The sequence below is a fragment of the Halichoerus grypus genome, chromosome 3 (assembly GCF_964656455.1).
Source record: "Halichoerus grypus chromosome 3, mHalGry1.hap1.1, whole genome shotgun sequence".
Taxonomy (NCBI): Eukaryota; Metazoa; Chordata; class Mammalia; order Carnivora; family Phocidae; genus Halichoerus; species Halichoerus grypus.
In genome coordinates, this window is record NC_135714.1 from 109,293,762 (window position 1) to 109,319,175 (window position 25,414).

The 25,414-nt window shown below is 36.7% G+C and overlaps 1 protein-coding gene across 12 annotated transcripts in view; it reads left to right on the top strand.

The window, feature by feature from the left end:
* LARP1B (La ribonucleoprotein 1B) overlaps positions 1-25,414 on the top strand; it is a 127,800-nt gene that overhangs the window by 65,513 nt on the left and 36,873 nt on the right. The window contains exon 12 of one of the 12 annotated variants that reach the window (XM_078069219.1): positions 934-1,214. The exons of the other annotated variants lie outside the window; for them this stretch is intronic. Coding sequence (XP_077925345.1) covers positions 934-1,071 — 138 coding nt within the window. The 3' untranslated portion in view covers positions 1,072-1,214. Of the gene's footprint in view, positions 1-933; positions 1,215-25,414 lie in introns of those variants that run through there. 12 annotated transcript variants of the gene reach the window in all.

Below are 25,414 nucleotides of genomic sequence, written 5' to 3' on the forward strand. Positions count from 1 at the left end.
AATTGGCTCTATGATCCCTGAACATTGTCATGGGTATAGCCCTCTTGCCTCATATAAGTCAGTAAGCCTCATTTGTACTCTCATATTTCATGAATTCTTCCATATCTCTCTTTCCACTTTTCCACCCTTATTGCTCCTCTCTTTGTACATTGAAATACTTAGTTTCCCAAAGATACTCTTCTTATCTCTGAGCTTTTCCATATATTTCTTCAAAGTCTTCAAATGCTCTTGCCTATCATCTTTGTTAGACAAACTCCTATTCATATTTCAGACTTGATTGGACATCAGCTTCTTTGAGCATCCTTTCCTGGTTTCCACTTCCTGCTCTTTCCACAGCACCTTATATAAACCTCTGGTATAGCAAAATACAAGTGAAGGAGGTTGATTCAAGTGTTCTGTATATGATTATATGTAAGGGTAAGTTCCCAGATGACCCTTCTGTGGAGAATAAGTAAAAATCCTAGATAAAATTATTGAAAAAATCTACAAAAAATAAGGTATACTCACTAATTCCACAGATTAAAGTGAGAATCTAGAGAAAGAAACTGAGTTCAAGAACAGGTGTTTACTCTGAAGACATGTACTAAATAAGGTGAACTTCATTTTGAAATTCATAGCCTTATGAACATGGTACAGGAGATAAACCCTAGGATCCACCCAAGTGAGGAAGTAAAATAGGAGACGAGGCTATATCTTCAACGTGACAGTGAACTAGAAATGAACTCACCATTCATTTGAGTCACAAAGAAACTAAGAAAAATTGTATACCTGGGTCTTGGTTCTGAATGGAGGCAGGTGGAAAGTGCCCTGAGAAGTAACTATGTGCTGGTAGTCATTTATGGATATTCAGTTGAAATTCATAATATATTTTATTAGTCTGAAAAAAGTTAAAACTGACAATATAAAGTAATTCTGGGCTGTTAATAATCACAGGTGCCTGGCATAAGCAAACCCATATCATCTTTGGAGGAACTGAGGATGGCAGACTCTTCTGTATCAGGCTGGATAGTAAATATTTTTGACTTTACCAAATATTTTGGCCCGTTAGTTGTAGTTTGCTTCCCAGACTGACTTCATTCCAAGCCTCAAAATAATTTCGATAAAATATTTTCTGAAGAAAATAAGTAGCTCTGAGAAAAAAATTATTAAACACTGAAGGAAATAAGATACCAAGTGCATTCTACAGCTGAAATGACAGCAGAAAGAAACTCACAGATACTTTGAATGTTGGAATTACCCAGTCACAGAGTAGCAGCCATAGTATATAAAATAAATGTTTTACATAGTTCAATTAATAAATGATGAAGTTCAAAATATGAGAATGGGAAAAAAAAGCAGATTTGAAAAAATGAATGGAATTCCTATAAGTGAATATTCATGTAAAATTAAGAATTCATAGTTGGATTTAATAGCAGGTGAGACAAAGCTGACAAGACACTGAGAATTAGTAAGTTGGAAGAGAGGTTGGCAGAAATTACCCACAATAAAACAGTGTGAGAGGGAAATTATGAAAGACATTCAGGAATTGGAGTTAGAAAATCCAATGTACAGATCTAACTATAGTTCCAGAAAGAGCAGGGAGAAAGGGGGGGCTGAGGCAATATATGAAGATATAGGGCTAAGAATTTTCTAGAACTCATGGAATATAAGTTTAATAAATTGAATTTATTTCAGAATCAGGCTAATTTAGCATTAGGATACCAGTTTGCCACATTTAGAGGTTATAAGAGAAAAAATATAAACTTAATAGATGTAGCAGTAGCATTTGATAAGCTTATATGTATTTAGGATTTAGAAAAAAGAATTTGCAAAATAGATGTAAGTTTCTATAACCCAAATAAAAATATCTGCACAGGAACCTGCACTTAACATTATACATAATGGTAAAAAATTTAAAGCATTCATTTAAAGAATAGGATGAAGTTAATAGCTATTTTATTTTATTTTTTTAAAGATTTTAATAGCTATTTTAGAAATCCTAGAAATTTAAAGATTACTAGAATTATTAGTCTGCAGCAAGATTCCTAGATATAAAGATCAATATATAAATGTCTTTGCATTTTTTCTAGCAACCAGAAAAATGAAAATTAAAAAAAAAAGCTGTTTATAATAGCAGCAAGAAGTAAGAAGCAGGGGTGCCTGGGTGGCTCAGACGGTTGAGTGTCTGCCTTTGGTTCAGGTCACGATCTTTAGGTCCTGGGACCGGGCCTAGCATCAGGCTCCCAGCTCAGCAGGGAGTCTGCTTCTCCCTCTCCCTCTGCCCCTCCCCCTGATTGTGCTCTGTCTGTCTCTCTCTCAAATGAATAAAAATCTTAAAGAAGTAAGAAGTAACTAGGATAATTGTAACAAAAAATGTGCAAGATTTTTGTGGAGAGCATTACAAACTTTATTAAAAAGATGTTAAGAGCTGTAAATAGAGATGCTATCTTCACAGACTGCAAGAATTAACATTGTAGAAATGGTCCTCAACATCTTGATATATATATTCATTGCAGTCCCCCAAGTTTTTCCCCTCATTCTTTCCTTTACTCCCTTCCTATTAGGAGCTGATTCCAAAATTTATATGCAAGTGCAAAATGTTAAAAGTAGCAAAGACACTTTTAGGTCGCCTGGGTGGCTCAGTCTGTTAGGTGTCTGACTCTTGATTTTGGATGGGGTCATGATCTCAGGTTTGTGGGATTGAGCCCCACCCACATCATGCTCAGTGCTGGGCGTGGAGCCTGCTTGGGATTGTCTCTCTCCCTGTGTCCCCCTCTCCTGCCTACTCTCTCTCTCTCTCCCCTTCCCTCTGTAAAAAAAAAAAATAGCAAAAGACACTTTTTTTCTTTTTAAGATTTTATTTATTTATTTGACAGAGAGAGACACGGCGAGAGAAGGAACACAAGCAGGGGGACTGGGAGAGGGAGAAGCAGGTTTCCCGCTGAGCAGGGAGCCCGATGTGGGGCTCGATCCCAGGACCCTGGGATCATGAGCTGAGCTGAAGGCAGACACTTAACAACTGAGGCACCCAGGGGCCCACAAAGTCACTTTTAAAAGTGCAAAGTTGACTTGTCCTACCAGATATTAAGATTTTTAATAAAGCTATAATAATTAAAATAATGAAATGTTGGTAATGCATATATAGATAATTTGAGAGAATAGAGAACCAGGAATATTTTACTTATATGTAGACACAGGATGTATGACACAGGTGGTTATATTACAGAGCAATGGGGAAAGAATGCACTACTTAATAATGAGTCAGTAAGATACTTTTATGGGGGAAAAAGTGAAATTTGAACCCTGCCTCAAACTACATTTACATTACTTTTAAGTGGATTAGAAACCTAAATGTGAAAGACAAAACAATAAACCTTTTCTAAGAAAATATCTGAACCACTTGTGGGGGAAGGTGAAGGAAGGCTTTTTTCCATAAATATACAAAGTTACTGATGCATTTTATATCATTAAAAATAAGTATATTCATAAGTGATTAATTTTGTATGTTTGCATTTAGTTGTGAAATTTTTTCATGTCATGATTTTCTTACTCCTGATTATGGCCTTTTCTTTCCACTCAAAGAATTAACTTTATGCTTGTTTAGTGATAATGAACTCCTTTAACTTTTGTTTGGGAAACTCTCTCTGTTCTTCTATTCTGAATCATAACTTTGCTGGGTAGAGTGTTCTTGGTTGCAGAGTTTTTTCCTTTCAGTACTTTGAGTATATCATGACACTCTCTACTGGCCTGCAAAGTTTCTACTGAAAAATCAGCTGATAACCTTACAGGGTTTCCATTGTATATAACTTGTTTTCTTTTACTCCTTTTAAAATTCTCTCTTTATCGCTACTTTTATGCCATTTTGCTTATTGTGTCTTAGTATAAACCTCTTTGGGTTAATTTTGTTGGGTGCTCTCTCTGTTTTCTGGATCTGGATTTCTCTTTTTCCAGATTAGGGAAGTTTTCAGCTATTATTTCGTTAAATAAGTTTTCTGACCCTTCTTTTTGATTTTTCTGGGATTCCCATAATGAAAATGTTATTACGCTTGATGATGTTACTGAGTTCCCTTAATCTCTTCTCATTTTTTATAGTTTTTCCTTTTCCCTGTTCAGCTTATTTGCTTTTCATTACCCTGTCTTCCAGATTGCTGATTCGTTCTTCTGCCTCTTCTAATCTGTCACTGATTCCCTTTAGTGTATTGATTTTTATTTCAGTGTAACCAGTATGGAGGTTAAAGCACAAAGCAGTAAATCCCATTATATCTACAAAAATCAGTCAAGGGATGCATGAAATAAAAGGATGTAAAGAATGACATCATATACATAAAATATGAGTGAGGGGATTAAAAATTTAATGCTTTTAGAATGAGTTCAAACTTAAGTGACCATTAGTTTAATATAAACTGCAATATGCATAAGATGTTATATATGAATCTAAAGTAACCACAAACCACAAAAACCTGTAACAGATACAGAAAAAATAAAGAGAAAAGAATCCAAGCAAAGCCCTAAAGAAAGCTGTCAGACCACAAGGATGAGAACAAGAGAAGAAAGGTACACAGAAAAACTACCAAAACAACCGTAAAACAAGTAACAAAATGGCAATAAATACATACTTATCAGTTATTTAAATATAAATGGACTAAATGCTCCAATCAGAAGATATAGGATAACAGACTAGTTTACAAAAAGAAGACCTATCTATACATGACTTTGGAGACTTACTTCAGATCTAAAGATGTGCTGAGTGAAAGTGAAGGGATAGTAAAACATTTATCATGCAAATGAAAGTGAAAAGAAAGCTGGGGTAGCAATATATATTGTTGGGCAAAATAGGCTTGAAAACAAAGACTAATGAGACAAAGAAGGACACTACATAATGGAGGGAACAATCCAACAAGATGATAAAACGATTGTAAATATTTATGCATCCAACATGGAAGCACCTAAATACATAAAGCAATTACTAACAGAAGCAAAGGAAGAAATTGACAGTAACACAATAATAGTAGGGGACTTTAACCCCCATTTACATCAATGGATATTTCTTTCAGACAGAAAATCAAGGAAATGGTGGCTTTGAATGACATGTGGACCAAATGGACCTAATAGATACAATGTTCCATCCAAAAAACAACAAAACACACATTATTTTTCCAAGATTTTATCTATTGAGAGCACCTGCATGAGCCAGTGGGGGGAAGGGGAGAGGGAGAGAGAGAATCCCAAGCATTCTGTGCTGAGCATGGAGCTCGATGTGGGGCTCAATCCCATAACCTGAGATCATGACCTGAGCCAAAGTCGAATTGGGCGTTTAACCAACTGAGCCACCAAGGTGCCTCTAGAATACACATTCTTAAGTGCACGTGGAACATTATCCAGAATAGATATATTAGGTCAACCAAACAAGTCTCAATAAAATTTAAAAATTTGAAACCATCATTTCCAATCAAACAGTATGAAACTGGGTATCAACCACAAGAAAAACCTTGAGGGGTGCCTGGGTGGCTCAGTTGGTTAAGCATCTGCTTTTGACTCAGGTCCTGATCTCAGAGTCCTGGGATTGAGGCCCATGTTGTCGGGCTCCATGCTTAGGAGGGAGCTTGCTTCTCCCTCTCCCTCCCTTGGCCTTCCCCCTGCTTGTACTCTCACATGATCTCTCTCAAATAAAAAATATCTTGGAGGGGCGCCTGGGTGGCTCAGTTGGTTAAGCGACTGCCTTCGGCTTGGGTCATGATCCCAGGGTCCTGGGATCAAGCCCTGCATCAGGCTCCCTGCTCAACGGGGAATCTGCTTCTCCCTCTCCCTCTGCCCCTGCTTGTGTTCCTTCTCTTGCTGTCTCTCTCTCTCTGTCAATTAAATAAATAAATCTTAAAAAAAAAAATCTTGGAAAGAACACAAATACATGGAGGCTAAATAACATGCTACTAAACAATGAATGAGTCAACCAAGAAATCAAAGAGGAAATAAAAAAATACATAGAGACAAATGAGAATGAAAACACAATGGTCCAAAAACTTTGGGATACTTAGTAAAAGCTGTTCTAAGAGGGAAGATTGTAGCAATACAGGCCTACCACAAGAAGCAAAAAATATCTCAACCAACTTGATTTTACACCTACGGGAGGTTGAAAAAGAAGTAGAAGGAAAGAAATAATAAAGATCAGAGCAGAAATAGAGACTAAAAAAATAAAACAGATTAATGAAACCAGGAGTGGTTCTTTAAGAAGATGAATGAAATTCATTAACTTTTAGCTAGGTCAGGAAAAAGACAAGGATGGTCTAACACCATTTTTATTCAGCATAGTACTGGAAGTCATAGCCACAGCAGTCACTCAGGAAAAAAAAAAAAAAGGCTTGCAAATTGGTAAAGAAGTAAAACTTTCATTATTGGCAGATTGAATATATATACGATAATATATATAGAAAGCCCTAAAGAATCCACCAAAAAACTACTAGAAATGACTGATGAAAACTACTGATAAATGAATTCAGTAAAGTCACAGAATACAAAATTAATATACAGAAATCTGTTGAGTCCCTTTACACTAATAATGAAGTAGCAGAAAGAGAAATTAAGAAAATAATCCCATTTACAATTAGACCAAAAAGAATAAATACCTAAGAATAAACTTAACCTAGCAGGTGAAAGACCTGTATCTTAAAACTATTAAACATTGTTGAAACAAATTGAAGATGACACATATGGAAAGGTATACTGTGCTCATGGATTAGAAGAACCAGTATTGTCAAAATATCTATACAATACAAATGAAATATACTACTACAAAGAAATGTAATCTTTATAAAAACACCAACATTTTCCACAGAACTAGAACAAATAATCCTAAAATACGTATGGAACCACAAAAGACTCCAAATTGCAAAGCGTCTTAAGAAAGAAGAACAAAGCTGGAGGTATCACAATCATAAATTTTAAGGTATGTAACAAAACTATAATAATCAAAACAGTATGGTACTGGCAGAAAATAGATTAATGGAGCAGAATAGAGCGCGTAGAAATAAACCCACACATATATGGTCAATATATAACCAAGGAAGCAAGAATATATAATGGGGAAAAGACAACCTCTTCAGCTAAAGGTGCTAGGAAAACTGAACAGTTAGGTGCAAAAGAATGAAATTGGACCACCATTTTACATAATATACAAAAGTAAACTCAAGATCGATTAAGGACCTTAAATGTAAGACTTGAAACCATAGAACTCCTAAAACAGAAGCAGTAATACCTTTTTTTTTTTTTAAGATTTTATTTATTTATTTGACAGAGATCACAAGCAGGCAGACAGGCAGGCAGAGGGAGGAGAAGCAGGCTCCCTGCTGAGCAGGGAGCCCAATGCAGGGCTTGATCCTGGGACCCTAGGATCATGACCTGAGCCAAAGGGAGACGCTTAACCGACTGAGCCACCTAGGTGCCCCAGCAGTAATATCTTTTGACATCAGCCATGGCAATCTCTTTCTAGATATGTCTTCTCAGACAAGAGAAACAAAAGCAAAATGAAACTATTGGGACTACACCAAAATAAAAGGTTTTTGCACAGCAAAGGAAACCATCAAAAAAACAAGGCAACCTACTGAATGGGAGAAAATATTTGCAAATGATGTATCCAATAAGGGGCTAATATTTAAAATACATAGAAAACTTACAGTATTCAACACCAAAAAGCAAATAATCCAGAGATGGGCAGAGGGCTTGAATAGGCGTACAGATGGCCAACAGACACATGAAAGATGCCCAACATCACTAACCATCAAGGAAATGCAAATTAAAGCCACGATGAGAGATCACCTTATACCTGTCAGAATGGCTATAATCAAAAACAAGAAATAGCAAATGTTGGCAAGGATGTAGAAAAAAGGAACCCTTGTGCACTGTTGGTGGGAATGGAAGCTGGTGCAGCCACTATGGAAAATAGTATGGAGGTTCCTTAAAAAATTTAAAGTAGAATTACCATATGATCCAATAATTCTTCTACTGGGTATTTACCCAAAGAAAACAAAAACACTAATTCAGAAAGATCTATGTACCCATATGTTTATTGCAGCATTATTTACCATAGCCATGATATGAAAGCAGCCCAAATGTGCATTGATTGATGAATGAACAAGTGTTATATATATTTTATTCCATATATATATATATATATGTATATATAATTAGTGAAATATTACCTAGCCATAAAAAAGAATGAGCTCTTGCCATTTGCAACAACATGGATGGACCTAGAGGGTATAATGCCAAGTGCAGTAAGTCACTCAGGGAAAGACAAATACCATATGCTTTTCACTCGTGGAATTTATACATATATGAAACAAGATAAATGAACAAACAAGAGAAACTGAAAAACAGACTCTTAAAATAGAGAAAAAACTTGTGGTTGTCAGAGGGGAAGTGGGTGAGGGGATGGGTGAAATAAGGGAGGGTAAGAATACACTTATCATTATGAGCAGTGAATAATGAATCATTATATTGTACACCTGAAACTGCAAATTATAAACAAATCTCTTAAAAACAACAAAAAAGTATGTTTTTTAAAGAATGTGGAAAACAGGTAATTTTCAAATGAGAGAATATATTTTAGAATATATATGGCCCCAAATGATTATTCAGAGTGTGTTAGAATTCTTAAGACTCAATAGGCAAACACAGAAAGCCCCTTTTAAAAATCACCAAAAGCCAGGGATGTGGTTTTTGGAAAAGAGGAAATCCACATGACTAATAGACAAATGAAAAAAATGCTTAACCTTATTATTAATTGGGAACATGTATGTTAAAACCACAATATAAAGTGTTTGATAAAATACTGTTTTATGTTCTTAGTGTGTTGTTTCTGTATCATTGATTTTTACTATATATTACTTATTTTTGTTTACTTTGGATTTAATTTGCTCTTATTTTCTAGCTTCCTAAGGTTAAAACATATTTTTCACTAGTAAACCTTTCTTCCTTTTACAGTCATTTAAAAGTAAATTTCTCTAAGCTTTGGTTTAACTTCTGGCAAATTTTGATCTGCTGTGTTATCATGTAGTTGAAATATTTCATAATTTCCCTTGTGATTTCTTCTTTTGTTCATAGATTATTTAGAAATATGATTTAGGGGCACCTGGGTGGCTCAGTCAGTAAGCGTCTGCCTTCAGCTCAGGTCATGATCCCAGGGTCCTGGGATCGAGCCCCACATCGGACTCCCTGCTCGGCGGGGAGTCTGCTTCTCCCTCTCCCACTCCCCCTGCTTGTGTTCCCTCTCTCGCTGTGTCTCTCTCTGTCAAATAAATAAATAAAATCTTAAAAAAAATATATGATTTAAAATTTTTAAATATTAGAGTCCTTTAAATATTAGATCCTCTTGGGTTAAACATTTTATGATATTTTGTTTCCTCTTTTGAATATTAGTTATGCCTCTTTGTAGTTTTTATGTTAGTGATTAACTCTAGGGCTAACAATATGCTTCCTTAACTTCAAAATTTATTTAGAGCCATTACTGTACCACTTTATACTTTTTACTTCTCAGCTAACATTTAATACTTTTAGGCTTACAAATATGTAATTACAAAAATATAATTCCATTACCTTTGTGCTATCTATTGTTGTTATATTCTTTCACATGTATTGTAAATCCCATGTTAAAATGTTATTTTGCTTTAAAGTATCAGTTGTCTTAAAAAACAAAAGGTGTCAGCGGTCTTTTAAAGAAATTGTGAAAAGAAAACAAGTCTTTTTTTTCCACCAACACAAAATTACCTAAATTTTTAAAAATTTGAGTATAGTTGGCACACAATGTTATATTAGTTTCAGGTGTACAACATAGTGATCCAAGTCTATACCTTATGGTATTCTCACCACAAGTGTAGCTATAGTCTGTTACAACACTATTACAATACCATTGACAGGGTGCACCTTTTATCCCCATGACTTATTCATTCCTTAACTGGATTCTTGTATCTCCCAGTCCCTCTCGCCCATTTTGCCCATTCCCCTATCCTTCCCCTGTGGCAGTAGTTTGTTCTCTGTATTTGTAGGTCTGATTCTGCTTTTGGTTTGTTTATTCATTTGTTTTGTTTTGTAGATTCCACCTGTAAGTGAAATTATATGGTATTTGTATTTCTCTGACTTCTTTCACTTAGTATAATAGTATTTTATATTTATCCTTTTAATTCCTTTCTATACTATGTTTCTGTCTGCTATCGTTTCTCTTTCAGCGTGAAGAGCACTTTCTAGCATTTCTTGTAGTGCAGGCCTGCTGACAGATCATCCCAGTTTTTGTTTACCTGATAATGTCTTTAATATCCTTATTTGACACTGATTTTTGGATGATATCTTTACTAGATACAGAATCTGAATTGAAAGTTTTTCCTTTTGGCATTTTAAAGATGATACTCTGTTATCTTTAGGCCTTAAACAGTTTCTAATTAGAAGTCAACCATTATTTGTATTGTTCCCCTGTATATAAAGTGTCTTTTTTTCCCCTGTCTGGCTGTTTTCAGGATTTCCAGTTTACCACTGATTTTCAGCAATTTTATTATGATGTGTCTCAGACTGCTTTTCTTTGAATCCATTCCATTTAGGGTTAACTGAAATTTGTGGACCAATAATTTGAAGGTTTTCTGAGAGAATTTTAGCTATTATTTCTTCCTACTCTTTCTTATTCATTTTTTTATTTTAGGATTTCAATCATATGTATGTTCCACCATTTTATAGTTTCAGAGATCCTGAGGTTCTTTTTGTTTTCTTACCTTTTTTTTTTCTTTTTGTTCTACTGACTGGATTATATCTACTAATCTGTCTTTCATTTCACTCTTTTGTCTGCCGTCTCCACTCTATTTTTAAGCTCATCCAACACAAACTTTTTAGTTTTACAGTTTCTGTTCTTTGTAGTTTGCTTTTTTCCTGCTGAGATTCCTTATCTGTTCACTCATTAAGGCTATCTTTTCCTTCAATTTATCAAACATAAATATGTAATAGTTGCTTTAAAGTCCTTGTCTTAAAGTCCAACATTTGAACTGTCTGGAAGATAGTTCCTATTGACTGCCTTTTTCCTTGACTGTGGGTTACATATTCCTATTTCTTTTCACATCTAATAATTAAATATTTTATGGAACATTGTAAATACTTTAGGGATTATAGATTATGTCATCTTGCCTTGATGAATGTTGGTTTTTTTGTTCAGTTGGCTGGCCAGCTTGGAATTGTATGGGCTTGATTTCCCTTGGTTTGGTCAGATTTGTAGAAAGCCTTTAGCTTGACAGAACTTACTCTCTGAACTCTGTCTTACCCAATGTATTGCCAAATTTTGTGTTAAGCTATGCTAGGGACCTAGAGTAGATCTTTCTTTAGGCTGTAGGCTTTACTTTATAGCAAGGCCTAAATTTTAAAGTGTATCTCACTGTGGGTGCCGTGGGTATTATTGAGTGGTTAACAAGGGGTCTCCATTTTCAACTGGATTTGTATGCTTGCCATTTCCCAACACTGTGGACCTTTAGTATACCTCTTTAGCTCAACCTCATAGGAGCTACTTTTGGATATGTCTCAGGGAGTCTTGTCCTCCATGTATGTAGTTTAACCATCAGGAGTCTGACCCTTCCTTGAACTTACTGCCCCCTTACCCGTCATAGCTCCCTCTTCTTCAATGTTCTTTTCACAGATTCCATTGCTCCAGTTTTCTGGAATGCTAAGCACTACCTTCTCAGCTCAGCAGGACAGCCATTCTTTCCTTGGGCTGAAGCTTCCTATGCCATGGTTGGGAAATTGTATCCAAAAAGAGAGCTCAGGTGATGGTGGAATCAACCTTGTGAATTTCTCCTCTCAGAAATCACAGTCTTAGACTGATAGTTGTACAATGCTAAAAATAGGTACTTTGTATCAGTTAGTTGTTATTTTCATTGGGACACTTAGGCTGGTATCAGATGTACTTACTAATATCTTAATAATGATAGAATTTATGAAAAACACAGCTTGCAATTTTCTTATATTGTCTGTTGAGCAAAGAAAAGTTGCGCAATATTGATTGGTCTAAGAAGACCTAACTATGTGAATTCTCTAATACAATGGAGTTGAGTATTATTTGGGAATTGATTCTAGAGTCCTTTTAAGTTTTAAGTTGCATATAGCCAAAATATTTTTTAAACTCCGTTAAACCACCCACCAGATATGTATATGGTTTTAAGTATAGCCCCACGTCATAATGTGCATATGTAAATTTATCATGTATATAATAATTTACAGGATTATATTTATAAAATATTCAAATGTTTCACTGTTTGAAGCACTTGAGCAAATTTATGGGAGATTCTAACTTGGCTCTTTATGTTCATGGTCATCTTTCTTCTTAGAGACTAATTTTTAAAATAATGCAAAAAAAATGCAAATGCTGTTACACTATGGTTCTCAACTTTATTTTTAAAACAAAAGCCCTTGAGGTGCCTGGGTGGGTTACTCAGTTAATTGACTCTTTTTTTTTTTTTTTTAAGATTTTATTTATTTATTTGACAGAGAGAGACACAGCGAGAGCAGGAACACAAGCAGGGCAAGTGGGAGAGGGCGAAGCAGGCCTCCCGCAGAGTGGGGAGCCCGACGTGGGACTCGATCCCAGGACCCTGGGATCATGACCTGAGCCGAAGGCAGACACTTAACAACTGAGCCACCCAGGCACCCCAGTTAATTGACTCTTGATCTCAGCTCAGGTCTTGATCTCAGGATCATCAGTTCAAGCCCTGCATTGCACTCCCCAATGGGCATGGAGCCTACTTAAAAACAAAAAACAAAACAAAAAACCCCTTAATTATAATTAGGTCCTTAAGGATTTGGTGTAACTATACTTGTTTGGACACTTTACTTTCCAGTGATCAGGACATTATTAAAATGTATACATCCGGGGCGCCTGGGTGGCTTAGTCGTTGGGCGTCTGCCTTCGGCTCAGGTCATGATCCCAGGGTCCTGGGATTGAGCCCCACATTGGGGTCCCTGCTTGGCAGGAAGCCTGCTTCTCCCTCTCCCACTCCCCTGCTTGTGTTCCCTCTCTCACTGTGTCTCTCTCTGTCAAATAAATAAATCTTTAAAAAAAATAAAAAAATAAAATGTATACATCCTTTTGTTGGGTTTTTTTTCTTATGTGAGTTAGCATTTTAGGGTTTAATTACTTACATTAGTACATTTGTTCATTGAATAGAGTGGCAGTTGCATTGCTGGCACATTATAGTTATTGTTATTGCTGCACAAGTATAAACTAAATTTAAAAAAATCTATTTGAGGGAGAGAGAGCAGGGGGAAGGGCAGATGGAGAGGGAGAGAGAATCTCAAGCAGACTCCCGGTTGAATGTAGAACCTGACACAGGATGCGAGATCATGACCTGAAGGGAAACCAAGAGTCAGATGCTTAACCAACTAAGCCACCCAGGCGCCCCTAAATCAAATTTCTATAAGTTAAATGTTAGCAATTGGACTTTACTGAAATTGAAAATTATTTGGGTAGGTGAGATGGGATCAGACTGTGAAGTATCTTGAAAGCTATGTAGGAATTTAGAATGAGAAGTTGTATGGGGCACCTGAGTGGCTCAGTCAGTTAAGCGTCTGCCTTCAGCTCAGGTCATGATCCCAGGGCTCTGGGATCGAGCCCCGCATTGGGCTCCCTGCTCAGCAGAGAGCCTGCTTCTCCCTCTCCCTGTCACTCTGCCTATCTGTGCTCTCTCTCTATCTCTCTGTCAAATAAATAAATAAAATCTTAAAAAAAATAGAATAAGGAGAAGTTGTAGTTCTTATAAAGTGGTGTGATCAAATATGGTTTAATTTAACACAGTTACCCTAGGTCAGAGTTGGAGAGGGCAGAAATTGAGTTAAAAAACTCATTTATAGTAAAGGTGAAATGAAATGTTGAGCCAAAGTGATATTATTTTTTTTTTCCACATTCATTAACAACTGATTATGTTCCAGGCTTTGTGAGAATGAAAAAGTGCCAAATTGGGAAGAGATTTTAAAGAAACAGTTCATAGTATCAGTGTGATAGAAATAGGAAAATTAACAAGGAAAAACTGAAAGGGAATGATATTGGGATTAGATTTGAAAATGTTGATGGTGTCATGGTGTCTCTTCATGTAAAATGTCTTTAATCCTCTCTGTAAATCCTGGAGATGGTAAGGAAGCCAGTAATGTAGATTTTAGGGTACTTAGTGTAGAAGGGAGAATTAAAACTGGAAAAATTATTGAACTTTTAAGGTATAGAAAAACAGGGGAACAAAAGAGAAAAGAATGCCCACTTTTCTTATTAGGAGAAAAAATAGGTGTAGTTATATATAGTTTCACTTGAAGAAGACAAGAAAACAAGTGATTTTTGGGATCATGATCCACAAAGGGACATATTCTCAACTTTAATTTTTGTTTCTACTGGTTTCTTACTTTTTCTAAGGTCATATGCATCCTTAAAAAAAAAAAATCTCACCTTAACTGTTCACCTCCTCTACCATCCAGACTGCACTTCATATTGATATAAATAGGAGGTGAGATAGTTGAAGTGCCAAGGGTTCTTTCCAGAAACTTGGCTGAAGGAAACCCTTCCTGCTTCAACTTTCTTATTCTTGCCAATATGAATTGTAGATAGATGTATACTTCTGGAAGACATTATTAAAGTGTGTTAGTTTTTTATATACATTATAGACATGTTTCTCTATCAGTAATACACATCTGCATTTTATTCCCCCTAAGTCTTTGTTTTGGAGTGTTTCAAACCTTTAGAAAAGTTTCAAGAATAATGAACACCAGTATACCTTTCACCTAAATTCAACAGTTGTTAACATCTTAACCACATTTCCTTTTCTTCTCTCTATATAATACATTTATGGATGTACATAAAATGCATTTTCCTGAACTGTGTGAGAGTTATTTGTAGACATTACACCACTTCATCACTACGTCTATTATCCTGTATCTCCTAAAAACAAGTGCATGCTCCTACATAACCATAGCTATCAAACCCGGGAAGTTTAGCATTGATAGAATGCTAATATCTAATATATAGGCCATGTTTAGATTCCTCCCAATTATCATAAATCCTTTAAAACTTTTTTTTGATACCAGCTCTAACCAAGGATTACATATTGCTTTTAGAATTATATATTTTAATGTTCTTTCATTTAGATGAATTTCTCAGCCTTTTTTTTTTCATGACTTTGACATTTTTGAAGCATCCAGGTTAGTAATTTTGTAAAATTTCCCTCAGTTTAGGTTTGCCTGGCATTTCCACGTGATTAATTTCAGGTTAAATATTTTGGCAGAAATATTACTTGGGTGATGTTGTGCACTGTTCAATACATGACCTCAGGAGACATAATGATGTCAGTTCTAGAACTGGTCATCTGGTTATCAAGATGTGAACCGTATTTCTTCATTGTAAAGATACCTTTTTCCCTTTGTAATTAATAAGTTATCTCTGGGGTGACAATTTGAAACTGCTCCCCAGCAGTCCTCACTCAATCTTTTAGCCTTTATTGATGATTTTTGCCTGACTATATTACTACTGGTGATTATATGATTGTAATTTTTTTATTTGTTCCCTTTATGTTAATTACTTTGCATTCTTCTGTAAAAAAAACTTTATTCTCCATTTTATTTATTTATTTTTATTATTATTTTTTAAGATTTTATTTATTTAATTATCAGAGACACAGAGAGGGATCACAAGCAGGGGGAGTGGGAGAGGGAGAAGCAGGCTTCTCGCTGAGCAGGGAGCCTGATGCGAGGCTGGATCCCAGGACCCTGGAATCACGACCTGAGCTGAAGGCAGACACCCAACGACCGAGCCACCCGGGTGCCCCTATTTATTTATTATTAATTAATTAAATAACTTATTTATTTTTAGGGTCAGTATGGACTCTAGAATGGATTCCTTTTTTTTTTTTTTAAAGATTTTATTTATTTATTTGACAGAGAGACACAGCGAGAGAGGGAACACAAGCAGGGGGAGTGGGAGAGGGAGAAGCAGGCTTCCCGCAGAGCAGGGAGCCCGATGCGGGGCTCGATCCCAGGACCCTGGGATCATGACCTGAGCCGAAGGCAGACGCTTAATGACCGAGCCACGCAGGAGCCCCAAATGGATTCCTTTTCATTCCTGTCATTATTCTTTCTTAAAAAATATTTATTTATTTTAGAGCATGGGGGGAGGGGCAGAGGGAGAGGGAGTGAGAGAATCTCAAGTAGACTCCCCCACTGAGTGCAGGGCCCTACACAGGGCTTGATCCCATGACCCTGAGATCATGACCTGAGCCAAAACCAAGAGTCAGACGCTTAACCAACTGAGCCACCCAGGCGCCCCTATCATCATTCGTTTTGATGTTCAAAATATCTCAAATCTGGTCAGGTTAGAGCTCTCTCAGGTTGACTGGTGTACAACTGGTATGTCCCCATCTGTTTAGCACTTTTCATACTTTATGACACAACAAGATGGTCTACTTGCCCCTCTCTCTTTCTTCTTGGATATCTTTTTTTTTTATTGTAGATGTATGTATAAATGTGTATATATATATATATATATATTTCACTGTTTTAACCATTTTTAAGTGTACAGTTTTTGCTTGTTTTTTGAATGTGATCTTCCCTGGTTCTGTCCTTAATCTCCTCTCTTATTACTTTGTTATCTTGTATCATCTTGTCTATAAGTAAGAGAATCTACTCCCAGGTCTTTGTCATTAACTGTATGCTAATGACTTCCCAGTGTCTGTGGGTATCTAGCAATATATAACCAGTCTATTAGATTTTCCAGCTGTCTCTCTTGTTCCTCAGGTATCTCGTTTATGTTGTCTCCATTTCAAGAAATTAAAGGAACCTATCTCCTATATTTTTAAATTTAGGTTGGATACCTCAACTTCTAACTTCCAACATGCAGTTTGTCACTAAGTCCTATCCATCCTTTCCTATCCATTCCTACTGCCTTACAATACTTCTGGCCTGCATCATCTCTCCATGTGGTTTGTACAGTAGGTTCTTGGCTCTAGTTTATTTTCTTTTTAGCTTTCCTTTTGTCAGAGTAGTCTTCTTCCTTTCTTTCTCCTTTCTTCCTTTCTTCCTAGCAAGTAAGGGAATTTACTACTAGAAGTCCAAGAAGCAGTCCTTGCTTTCAGGTAAGTCTTTATCTGAAACTTAAGAGAATGATTTTGCATCTCTCTGCTCCCTAACTTTGGTGTACTTTCTTCTATGTTAATTTCATTTTCAGTCAGGCTTTCTCCATTTGATTGCAATGATGGGTACAGTTTCAGGCTTACATTATTTTCAAAGTAAATGATCTCAAGGAAAATAATGTAATCCCTCAAATTTCTAAGGTATAGATTTGACCATTTGTCTATTTTTCTTAATGCTAATCAGTGCTTCTTTACTCTCCCCTCCACAGTAACGTGCAAATCCTTGGCAAATAATAATTCATGGTTTGGCTCTCACATAGCTATCTTCATTGTGCCACTGCTTTCAGACTTAAATTTTATACTCCATCATTACCACATTGCATGTTTTGTTCCCTCTGCCTGCAGTATCATTTCATACGGTTTGCTTGCCAAACTCCTTTTCATCCTTTAGATTGCAAAACCTAGTTCAGATATTATCCTCTCAGGAAATACTTCTTCGATAGCTTTTATTGTTATCTACTCCAGAAAAATACTCTTCTTTTCTACTCTTGTACCTCATATGTGCCTATTTTTAACTCTGACACTGAAATGTAATTCATGTATTTATAAGTATTTCTTATCCATTTGATTAAGACTCTTTGGCCCCTTTTTGAGCAAGGCAAGGTATAAATTTATAAAAAAACAAAAATTAGATTTGAATGTACATTTAGTTGTGGTAGATTAGCTAATTCATGTGAGTCCTCCTGTTGAGAACAACTAGGAAAGTTGGTTTTTTTAAAAAAAAATCTTTGTGAAGGCACAGTAGAGCTAACAATATTGTAAAGAATTGTGTGGTCAAAATCTGGAAGAAGGAAATCTAAAGAAGACTGGCATCAGTGTCTGCATATCCTTAGAGGCATCTGTCAGTTCCAGAAAAAGCAACTGAGAGGCAGAAAAGAAATTGAAAAAAAAAATTCGTGGGGCTAGGGTGACAAAAATTGGAATTCAAAAACTGGAGGGAGGGGGACCTCTAATAAACCTTCCAGGCTTTGGGAACTCTAAAGGGGTACATTTTAGAAATTAGGGTGAACTGGAAAAGATCTGCTTTCAGTGGTCAGCTTCTATTGAGTCAACATTCTGATGCCTCTAGCCACTTAACTGAAGCAAACAAATCCTTTCTGGAGGAAAATAGCATCCTAGGCCTCAAAAAAATTTTTTTAAAGATTTTATTTATTTATTTGACAGAGACAAAGCGAGAGAAGGAACACAAGCGGGAGAGGGAGAAACAGGCCTCCCGCTGAGCAGGGAGCCCGATGCGGGGCTTGATCCCAGGACACTGGGATCATGACCTGAGCCGAAGGCAGACGCTCAATGGCTGAGCCACCCAGGCGCCCCAGGCCTCAAATTTTTAATAATAATCTCTGTCTCTCAGAACATAATCAGGCATATAAGAAGACAAGATGATGTGATAGGAAAAAAAAAAAAAGAAACAAGAAATAGACCCATAGAGATTTTTTATTTTTTATGATTTTATTTATTTATTTGTCAGAGAGAGAGCATAAGCAGGGGGAGCGGCAGGCAGAGGGAAAAGCAGGCCTGCCACTGAGCAGGGAGCCTGATGCGGGACTCGATCCCAGGACCCCAGGATCATGACCTGAACCGAAGGCAGACCTTAACTGACTGAGCCACTCAGGCATCCCAACCCATAGAGATTCAGATAACAGAGTTATCAAACAGATTTTAAGTTAGCTATTGTTAATATGACTTAAAAAAAGAAAAAAAAAGGCAAAGGTGGAGAATTTTATCAGAGAACTAGAATCTTTAAAAAAGATCCAAATGGACATTCCAAAAATGAAAAGTGTAATAACTGAGCACAGTGAGTTGCCTTAACAGTAGATAAGTACAGCTGAATGCAGAATTACTAAACTGTAAGATAGGACAAAAGATTCCAGAGTGAAACATGGAGCAAAAAAGGTGGATAATGGCAAGATTGCATTTTTTTTGATGGTTGCAATGATGTGGATGGAACCTAGAGGGTATTATGCTAAGCAAAATAAGTCAATCAGAGAAAGACAAGTATCATATCATCTCACTGATATGAGGAATTTGAGAAACAAGACAGAGGATCATGGGGGAAGGGAGGGAAAAATGAAACAAGATGAAACCAGAGAGGGAGACAAACCATAAGAGACTCTTAATCTCAGGAAACAAACAGGGTTGCTGGAGTGGGGGGTGCTGGGAGGGATGGGGTGGCTGGGTGATGGACACTGGGGAGGGTATGTACTAGGGTGAGCGCTGTGAATTGTGTAAGACTGTGCCCCTGAAACAAATAATACATTATATGTTAATAAAAAAAATTTTTTTAAAAAGGTGGATAATACAGAAAATAGTATAAGACATAGGAGATATAGTCAGAAGGTCTAACATATACTTGGATTCTCAGAAGAGAGATGAGTGAGAGAATAAGGTAGAAGTAATATTTGAAGGGATTATGGGTGGCATTTTACCAAAACTGATGAAGGGTGACTTAAGAAGTCCTAAGAACTCCAGAGAGTATAAATAAAAGGAAAACCACATCAAGGCCATCATCGTAAAACTGCTGAAAACAAATAATAAAAGCCAGAGAAAAAGGACAGATTACTTTAAAAGCTACAGTTTTTTAAATCTTTTAAAAAGATTTTATTTATTTATTTTAGAGACAGCACAAGCCGGGGAAGGGCAGAGGGAGAGGGAGATAATCTCAAGCAGATTCTGCACTGAGTGCAGAGCCCGACACAGGGCTTAATCCCACAACCCTGAGATCAGGACCTGAGCTGAAACCAGAGTCAGATGTTTAACCGACTGAGCCACCCAGGCACCCCAGAGCTACACTTTTTTGTTGTTTTTTTTTTTTTTTTAAATAAGCCTTTCAGCTAACTTCTCAGCAGAAATAATAGAATCCAGGAGACAATGGGATGATATAATCACAGTACTGAAAGGGAACTAGTGTTCAGGAATAAAGATAAATAAATCATTGAATTGTATACTTAAAATAGGCAAATTTTATGGTAAATGAGTCATATCTCAATGAATTTGTTTAAAAACGAAGGTAAAATAATTTCAGCCATGTGAAAATTGAGTAAGTTTATTTTCAGCAGATCTGCTTTAAAGAAAATATTAAAGGGAGTTTTTTAGGCATAGGAGATACAGTCTTAAAAGATTTTGAAAATGATTTGAAAATGATTCCAGAAGGAAACTTGAAGAAATAGAAAAGAATGAAGAGCATTGTAAAGGGTAAATGTGTTTGTAGATTTGAATAAATATTGATAATAAACACAACAAAGCTGGTGTAAGTCTATTGATAAAGTGGATTTTTTAAGGCAAAAAGAATTATTCAAGATAAAAAGGGACACTTTTTAAGTATAAAAGGTTTAGTTGCCACAGAAAATATAATACTTCTAAGTGTGTATGCGTCTAATAACATGGCATCAAATTACATAAGACAAAAATTGACAGGTAACATTTATAATCGTAGTGGGAGATTTTGAAACACCTTTCTTATCAAGAAAGGTACAAGATTTAGCAAGAAGATAAAATCAGTAAGGATGTAGAAAATGCAAATAATACAGTTAAGAAACTGCTTAATTGACATAATGAAATACTGCATCAACACTGCAGAATACACATTTTTTTTTGCACTTTGACCCTTATCTCCTACCATATGCAAAGATTCATTTCTACATATATTGTTATTCTAAATGTGAAAGGCAAAATAATAAAATTTCTAAAAGAGATACTATCTATATGATATTTGAGTAGGGAAAGGTGTGTGTGTGTGTGTGTTGCTTTTTGCTTTTATTCCCCAAAAGTTTGCTCCCCAAACTTTTAACAATAGAATATGTTAATTTCATAATCAGATGAAAAATTATAAAGGGAAGGTATATAGCATCTATAGAAAGGGGAAAGTTTTCCTTTTAAAAATTTTTATTTATTTTGAAATTTTTATTTAAATTCTAGTTAGTTAACATGCAGTGCAATATTGGTTTCAGGAGAATTCAGTGATTCATCACTTACATACAATACCCAGTGCTCATCACAAGTGCCTCCTTAATACCCATCACCCAACCAGCCCATCCCCCAATCACCTCCTCCATCAACCCTCAGTTTGTTCACTATCATTAGGAGTCTCTGGTGGTTTGTTTCCCTCTCTCTTCTTTTTTTTTTTCTCCTTTTCCCCCCTTCCCCTATGTTCATCTGTTTTGTTTCTTAAATTCCACATATGAGTGAAATCCTATGATATTTGTCGTTCTCTGACTGACTTATTTTGTTTAGCATTCTACACTCTAGCTCCATCCATGTTGTTGCAAATATCAAGATTTCATTCTTTTTATGGCTGAGTAGTAGTCTATCGTATATATATTTACCACCTTTTCTTTATCCATTCATCACTTGATGAACGTTTGGGCTTTTTCCATAGTCTGGCTATTGTTGATAATGCTGCTATAAACATCGGGTTGCATGTACCCCTTCGAATCTGTATTTTTATATCCTTTGGGTAAATACCTAGTGCAATTGCTGGATCATAGGGTAGTTCTAGGTTTTACTTTTTGAGGAAACTTCATACTGTTTTCCAAAGTGGTTGTACCAGTTTGCATTCCCAGCAACAGTGCAAAGATTTCTTAAACAGGAAATTACACAATGAAGGAAATGACTTATAAAATGCATTACATTAAAAAGAACTTTTTTCACCAAAAGACACCATAAGAGAGTGAAAGGCAAGTTCCTTCTTCCACAGAGTGGAAGAAGACATTTACATTTTATAAAGAGCTCTCATAAATCAATAAGAGAAAGAAGTCTATAGAAAAATGAGTAATGGAATTGGGGGCACCTGGGTGGCTCAGTCAGTAAAGTGTCTGCCTTCGGCTCAGGTCATGGTTCCAGGGTTCTGGGATGGACCCATGCCTTGGGCTCCCTGCTCATCGGGAAGCCTGCTTCTTCCTCTCCCCGTCCCCCTGCCCCCCCGCTTGTCCTCTCTTGCTATCTTTCTCTCTCTTAAATAAATAAAATCTTTAAAAAAATGAGTAATAGAATTTTATAGTCACCTCACAAAAGAGGCTATCCAAATAAAATATATTAAATGTTTTTAGCAGTATTAGTAATCAGAAAGATGAAAATTAAACCATAATGTGATTACACATAGATCTACCAGAATGGCTATATATTTAAAGTTTTGATTTTATTTTGAGATATAGAGTTCCAGGATGTTGGAAGTATAGTACAGAGAAGTCCAGTGTACCCTTCACCTAGTTACCTCCAGATTTTATATCTTACATAATTGAAGCATAGTATTAAAACCAGAATATTGACATTTCTTATCACAAATGTATGTGTATAGTTTTTTTTTTTTAATATTTTATTATTTATTTGAGAGAGAGAGACAGAGATAGAGAGAACATGAGCAGGGAGGAGAGGGAGAAGCAGGTTCCCCGCCAAGCAGAGAGCCTGCTACCGGGCTCGATTCCAGGACCCTGGGATCATGACCTGAGCTGAAGGCAGATGCTTAACCGACTGAGCCATCCAGGCGCGCCATGTGTGTATAGTTTAATGTCATTTTATCACGTGTAGATTCATGTAACTACCATCACAGTCAAGACACTATTCATGTGCCTCCCCTTCACTGTTCCTAACCCCTGGTAACCACTAATCTGTTCTCCATCTCTATAATTTTGTCATTCTGGTAATGTTCTATAAATAGAATCATAGAGCATGTGATCTTTTGAGATTGATATTTTTTTAAAAGATTTTATTTATTTGACGAGAGAGAGAGTGAGAGAGCACAAGCAGGGGGAGCAGCAGAGGGAGAGGGAGAAGCAGGCTTCCCGCTGAGCAGGGAGCCTGACACAGGACTCTATCCCAGGATGACCTGAGCTGAAGCAGACGCTGAAATGACTGAGCCACCCAGGCGCCCCAAGATTGGTATTTTTTAATCATAATGCCCTTGAGGTCCATCCAAGTTGTTGTGTATATTCATAGTTGGGTCCTTTTTAGAATGACTACATGTTTTTTAAACTGACAATACCAAGTGTTGGTGAGAATGTAGAACAATATGTACTGCTAGTGGGAACGTAAATAGGTACAACCACTGTGAAAAAGTATTTGGCATTTTCTACTAAAGTTGAAGCATACCACCCTATTCAACAATTCCAGTTCTAGTAAACATTCAATAAAATGTGTTCTTTGGGGTGCCTGGGTACCTCAGTCACTTGAGCATCCTGACTCTTGGTTTTAGCTTGGGTCATGATCTCTGGGTCATGAGATCAAGACCCACATCAGGCAATGGAGTGTGCTTGAGATTCTCTCTCCCTCCCCGCCCCCCGACTATCTCTAAAATAAATACATAAAATCTTTAAAAATGTATATCTTTGTCAGCAAGAGAAGTGTTTCGTAAAACTATATTTATCACATTATTTGTAATTGTAATCTGAAAAGGAATTGAATGCTTATCAAGAGTGTAATGGAGTTTTTAAAATTATGGTGTGACCATACAGTAGAATGCCATAGAGCAGGGATGAGGAAATCTTTTGTGTGAAGAGCTACATAGTAAATATTTTAGTCTTTATGGGTCATACATTATGCCAACTACTCTGCAGTTGCAGCAATGAAGCAAACATGCCATTAAGCAAATGGGTATGGTGGTGGTCCACTGAAACTATTTACAAAGACCTTTTTGGCCTTTGGGGGCTGTAGTTTGCCGACCTCTGCTGTAGTGTTAACAAACTATAAAGGAGTCTCATGAAGATAATTGTGCATACAATAAACCATACATTATGATTACATTTTTATAAAGTTCAAACCCGGGCAAAATAAACCTGTAGTATTGAAGTCGGCTAATTGATTGTCTTTAGGGAGAGGAAGAGGGTAGTGACAAGAAGGGGCATGAAGTTACTTCTAGGGTGCTGGTAATATCTTTACTTGAATGGTGGTTACACAGGTTCGTTCCCATCAGGTTAGAACTATATTATTTATCTCTGGCATATGATAATCATAACAGTAATTTTTTTTTTTTTAGTAGGAATTGCTAATAAGATAAGGGACCGTGAGGAGTAATGACTCTGAATTAGCTTGAAGAGCTTATTGAAGACTTTTGGGAATGCAGTATTGGTATAGGTACAAAAGCTGAAGTAATCATTTTTTTTTTTAAGATTTTATTTATTTGACAGAGAGAGAGCACTAGCAGGGGGAGCGGCAGGCAGAGGGAAAAGCAGACTTCCCGCTGAGCAGAAAGCCCGATGCGGTGCTCAATCCCAACATCCCAGGATCATGACCTGAGCTGAAGGCAGACCCCTAACCAACTGAATCACCCAGGCACCCCTGAAGTAATCATTTAATGTATTTTCATGAAAACATGATAGATCCTAGTTTAAAAGACTAGTAGGGGGGCGCCAGGGTGGCTCAGTCGTTAAGCGTCTGCCTTCGGCTCAGGTCATGATCCCAGGGTCCTGGGATCGAGCCCCACATCGGGCTCCCTGCTCCGCGGGAAGCCTGCTTCTCCCTCTCCCATTCCCCCTGCTTGTGTTCCCTCTCTCGCTGTCTCTCTGTTGAAAAATAAATAAAATCTTTAAAAAAAAAAAAAAAAAGACTAGCAGGATCTAATGAATGGTGTGAGCTGACAATTATTCATGTTTGAAGGCAGAAGGGAAAGATTATTTGGTTAGCTGTTAAGAGCAAGGTACTATGACTGTTTTGTAATGATGATATTTAGTTTGGTCCATCTCACAGTTTTGTTATGTTTTTTACCTGCTAAAACCCTCTTTGGATGTTGTTCTGTAATGGGTCATGGACCCATTAGCACTGAGTGATGTAGGTGTGATATAGGGTTTATTGGAGGAAACTTAACAAAAAGTAGTAGAGTGCAGGGAGTCTCTCAAACTCTTTTTTTATTTCACAGCTTAGGCCAGGCATGAATGGTCGTCATGCACCATGGCCAAATGACCTTACACTAGAGACTGGCCTCCACTCTGTAATCCTCTCTATATATGTAGGTTGGGGCAGAGAACATCTAAGTGACTATGTAACAGTTGTTAGAAAGGGGAAGCTTCAGCAGTCCATGAGGCAGGGATGGCCTGTTCTTCCTTCGAGCTCAAAAAACTCAAACCTACTAAGCCTTCTTGCTGTTAACCTTATAAATGGGGTTTGGAAATGAGCCTCCAGGGCCATCTAGATTTATCATCACATGTTTCCCATTACTAGAAAATGAAGTGAAAACTTCTTGGCCTGGTATAAAGGTCTTCTAAGAGCTTTCTCCCATTTCCGTATCAGGGCTTTTTGCCATTGATTCTACACAGATTTTCTCATTA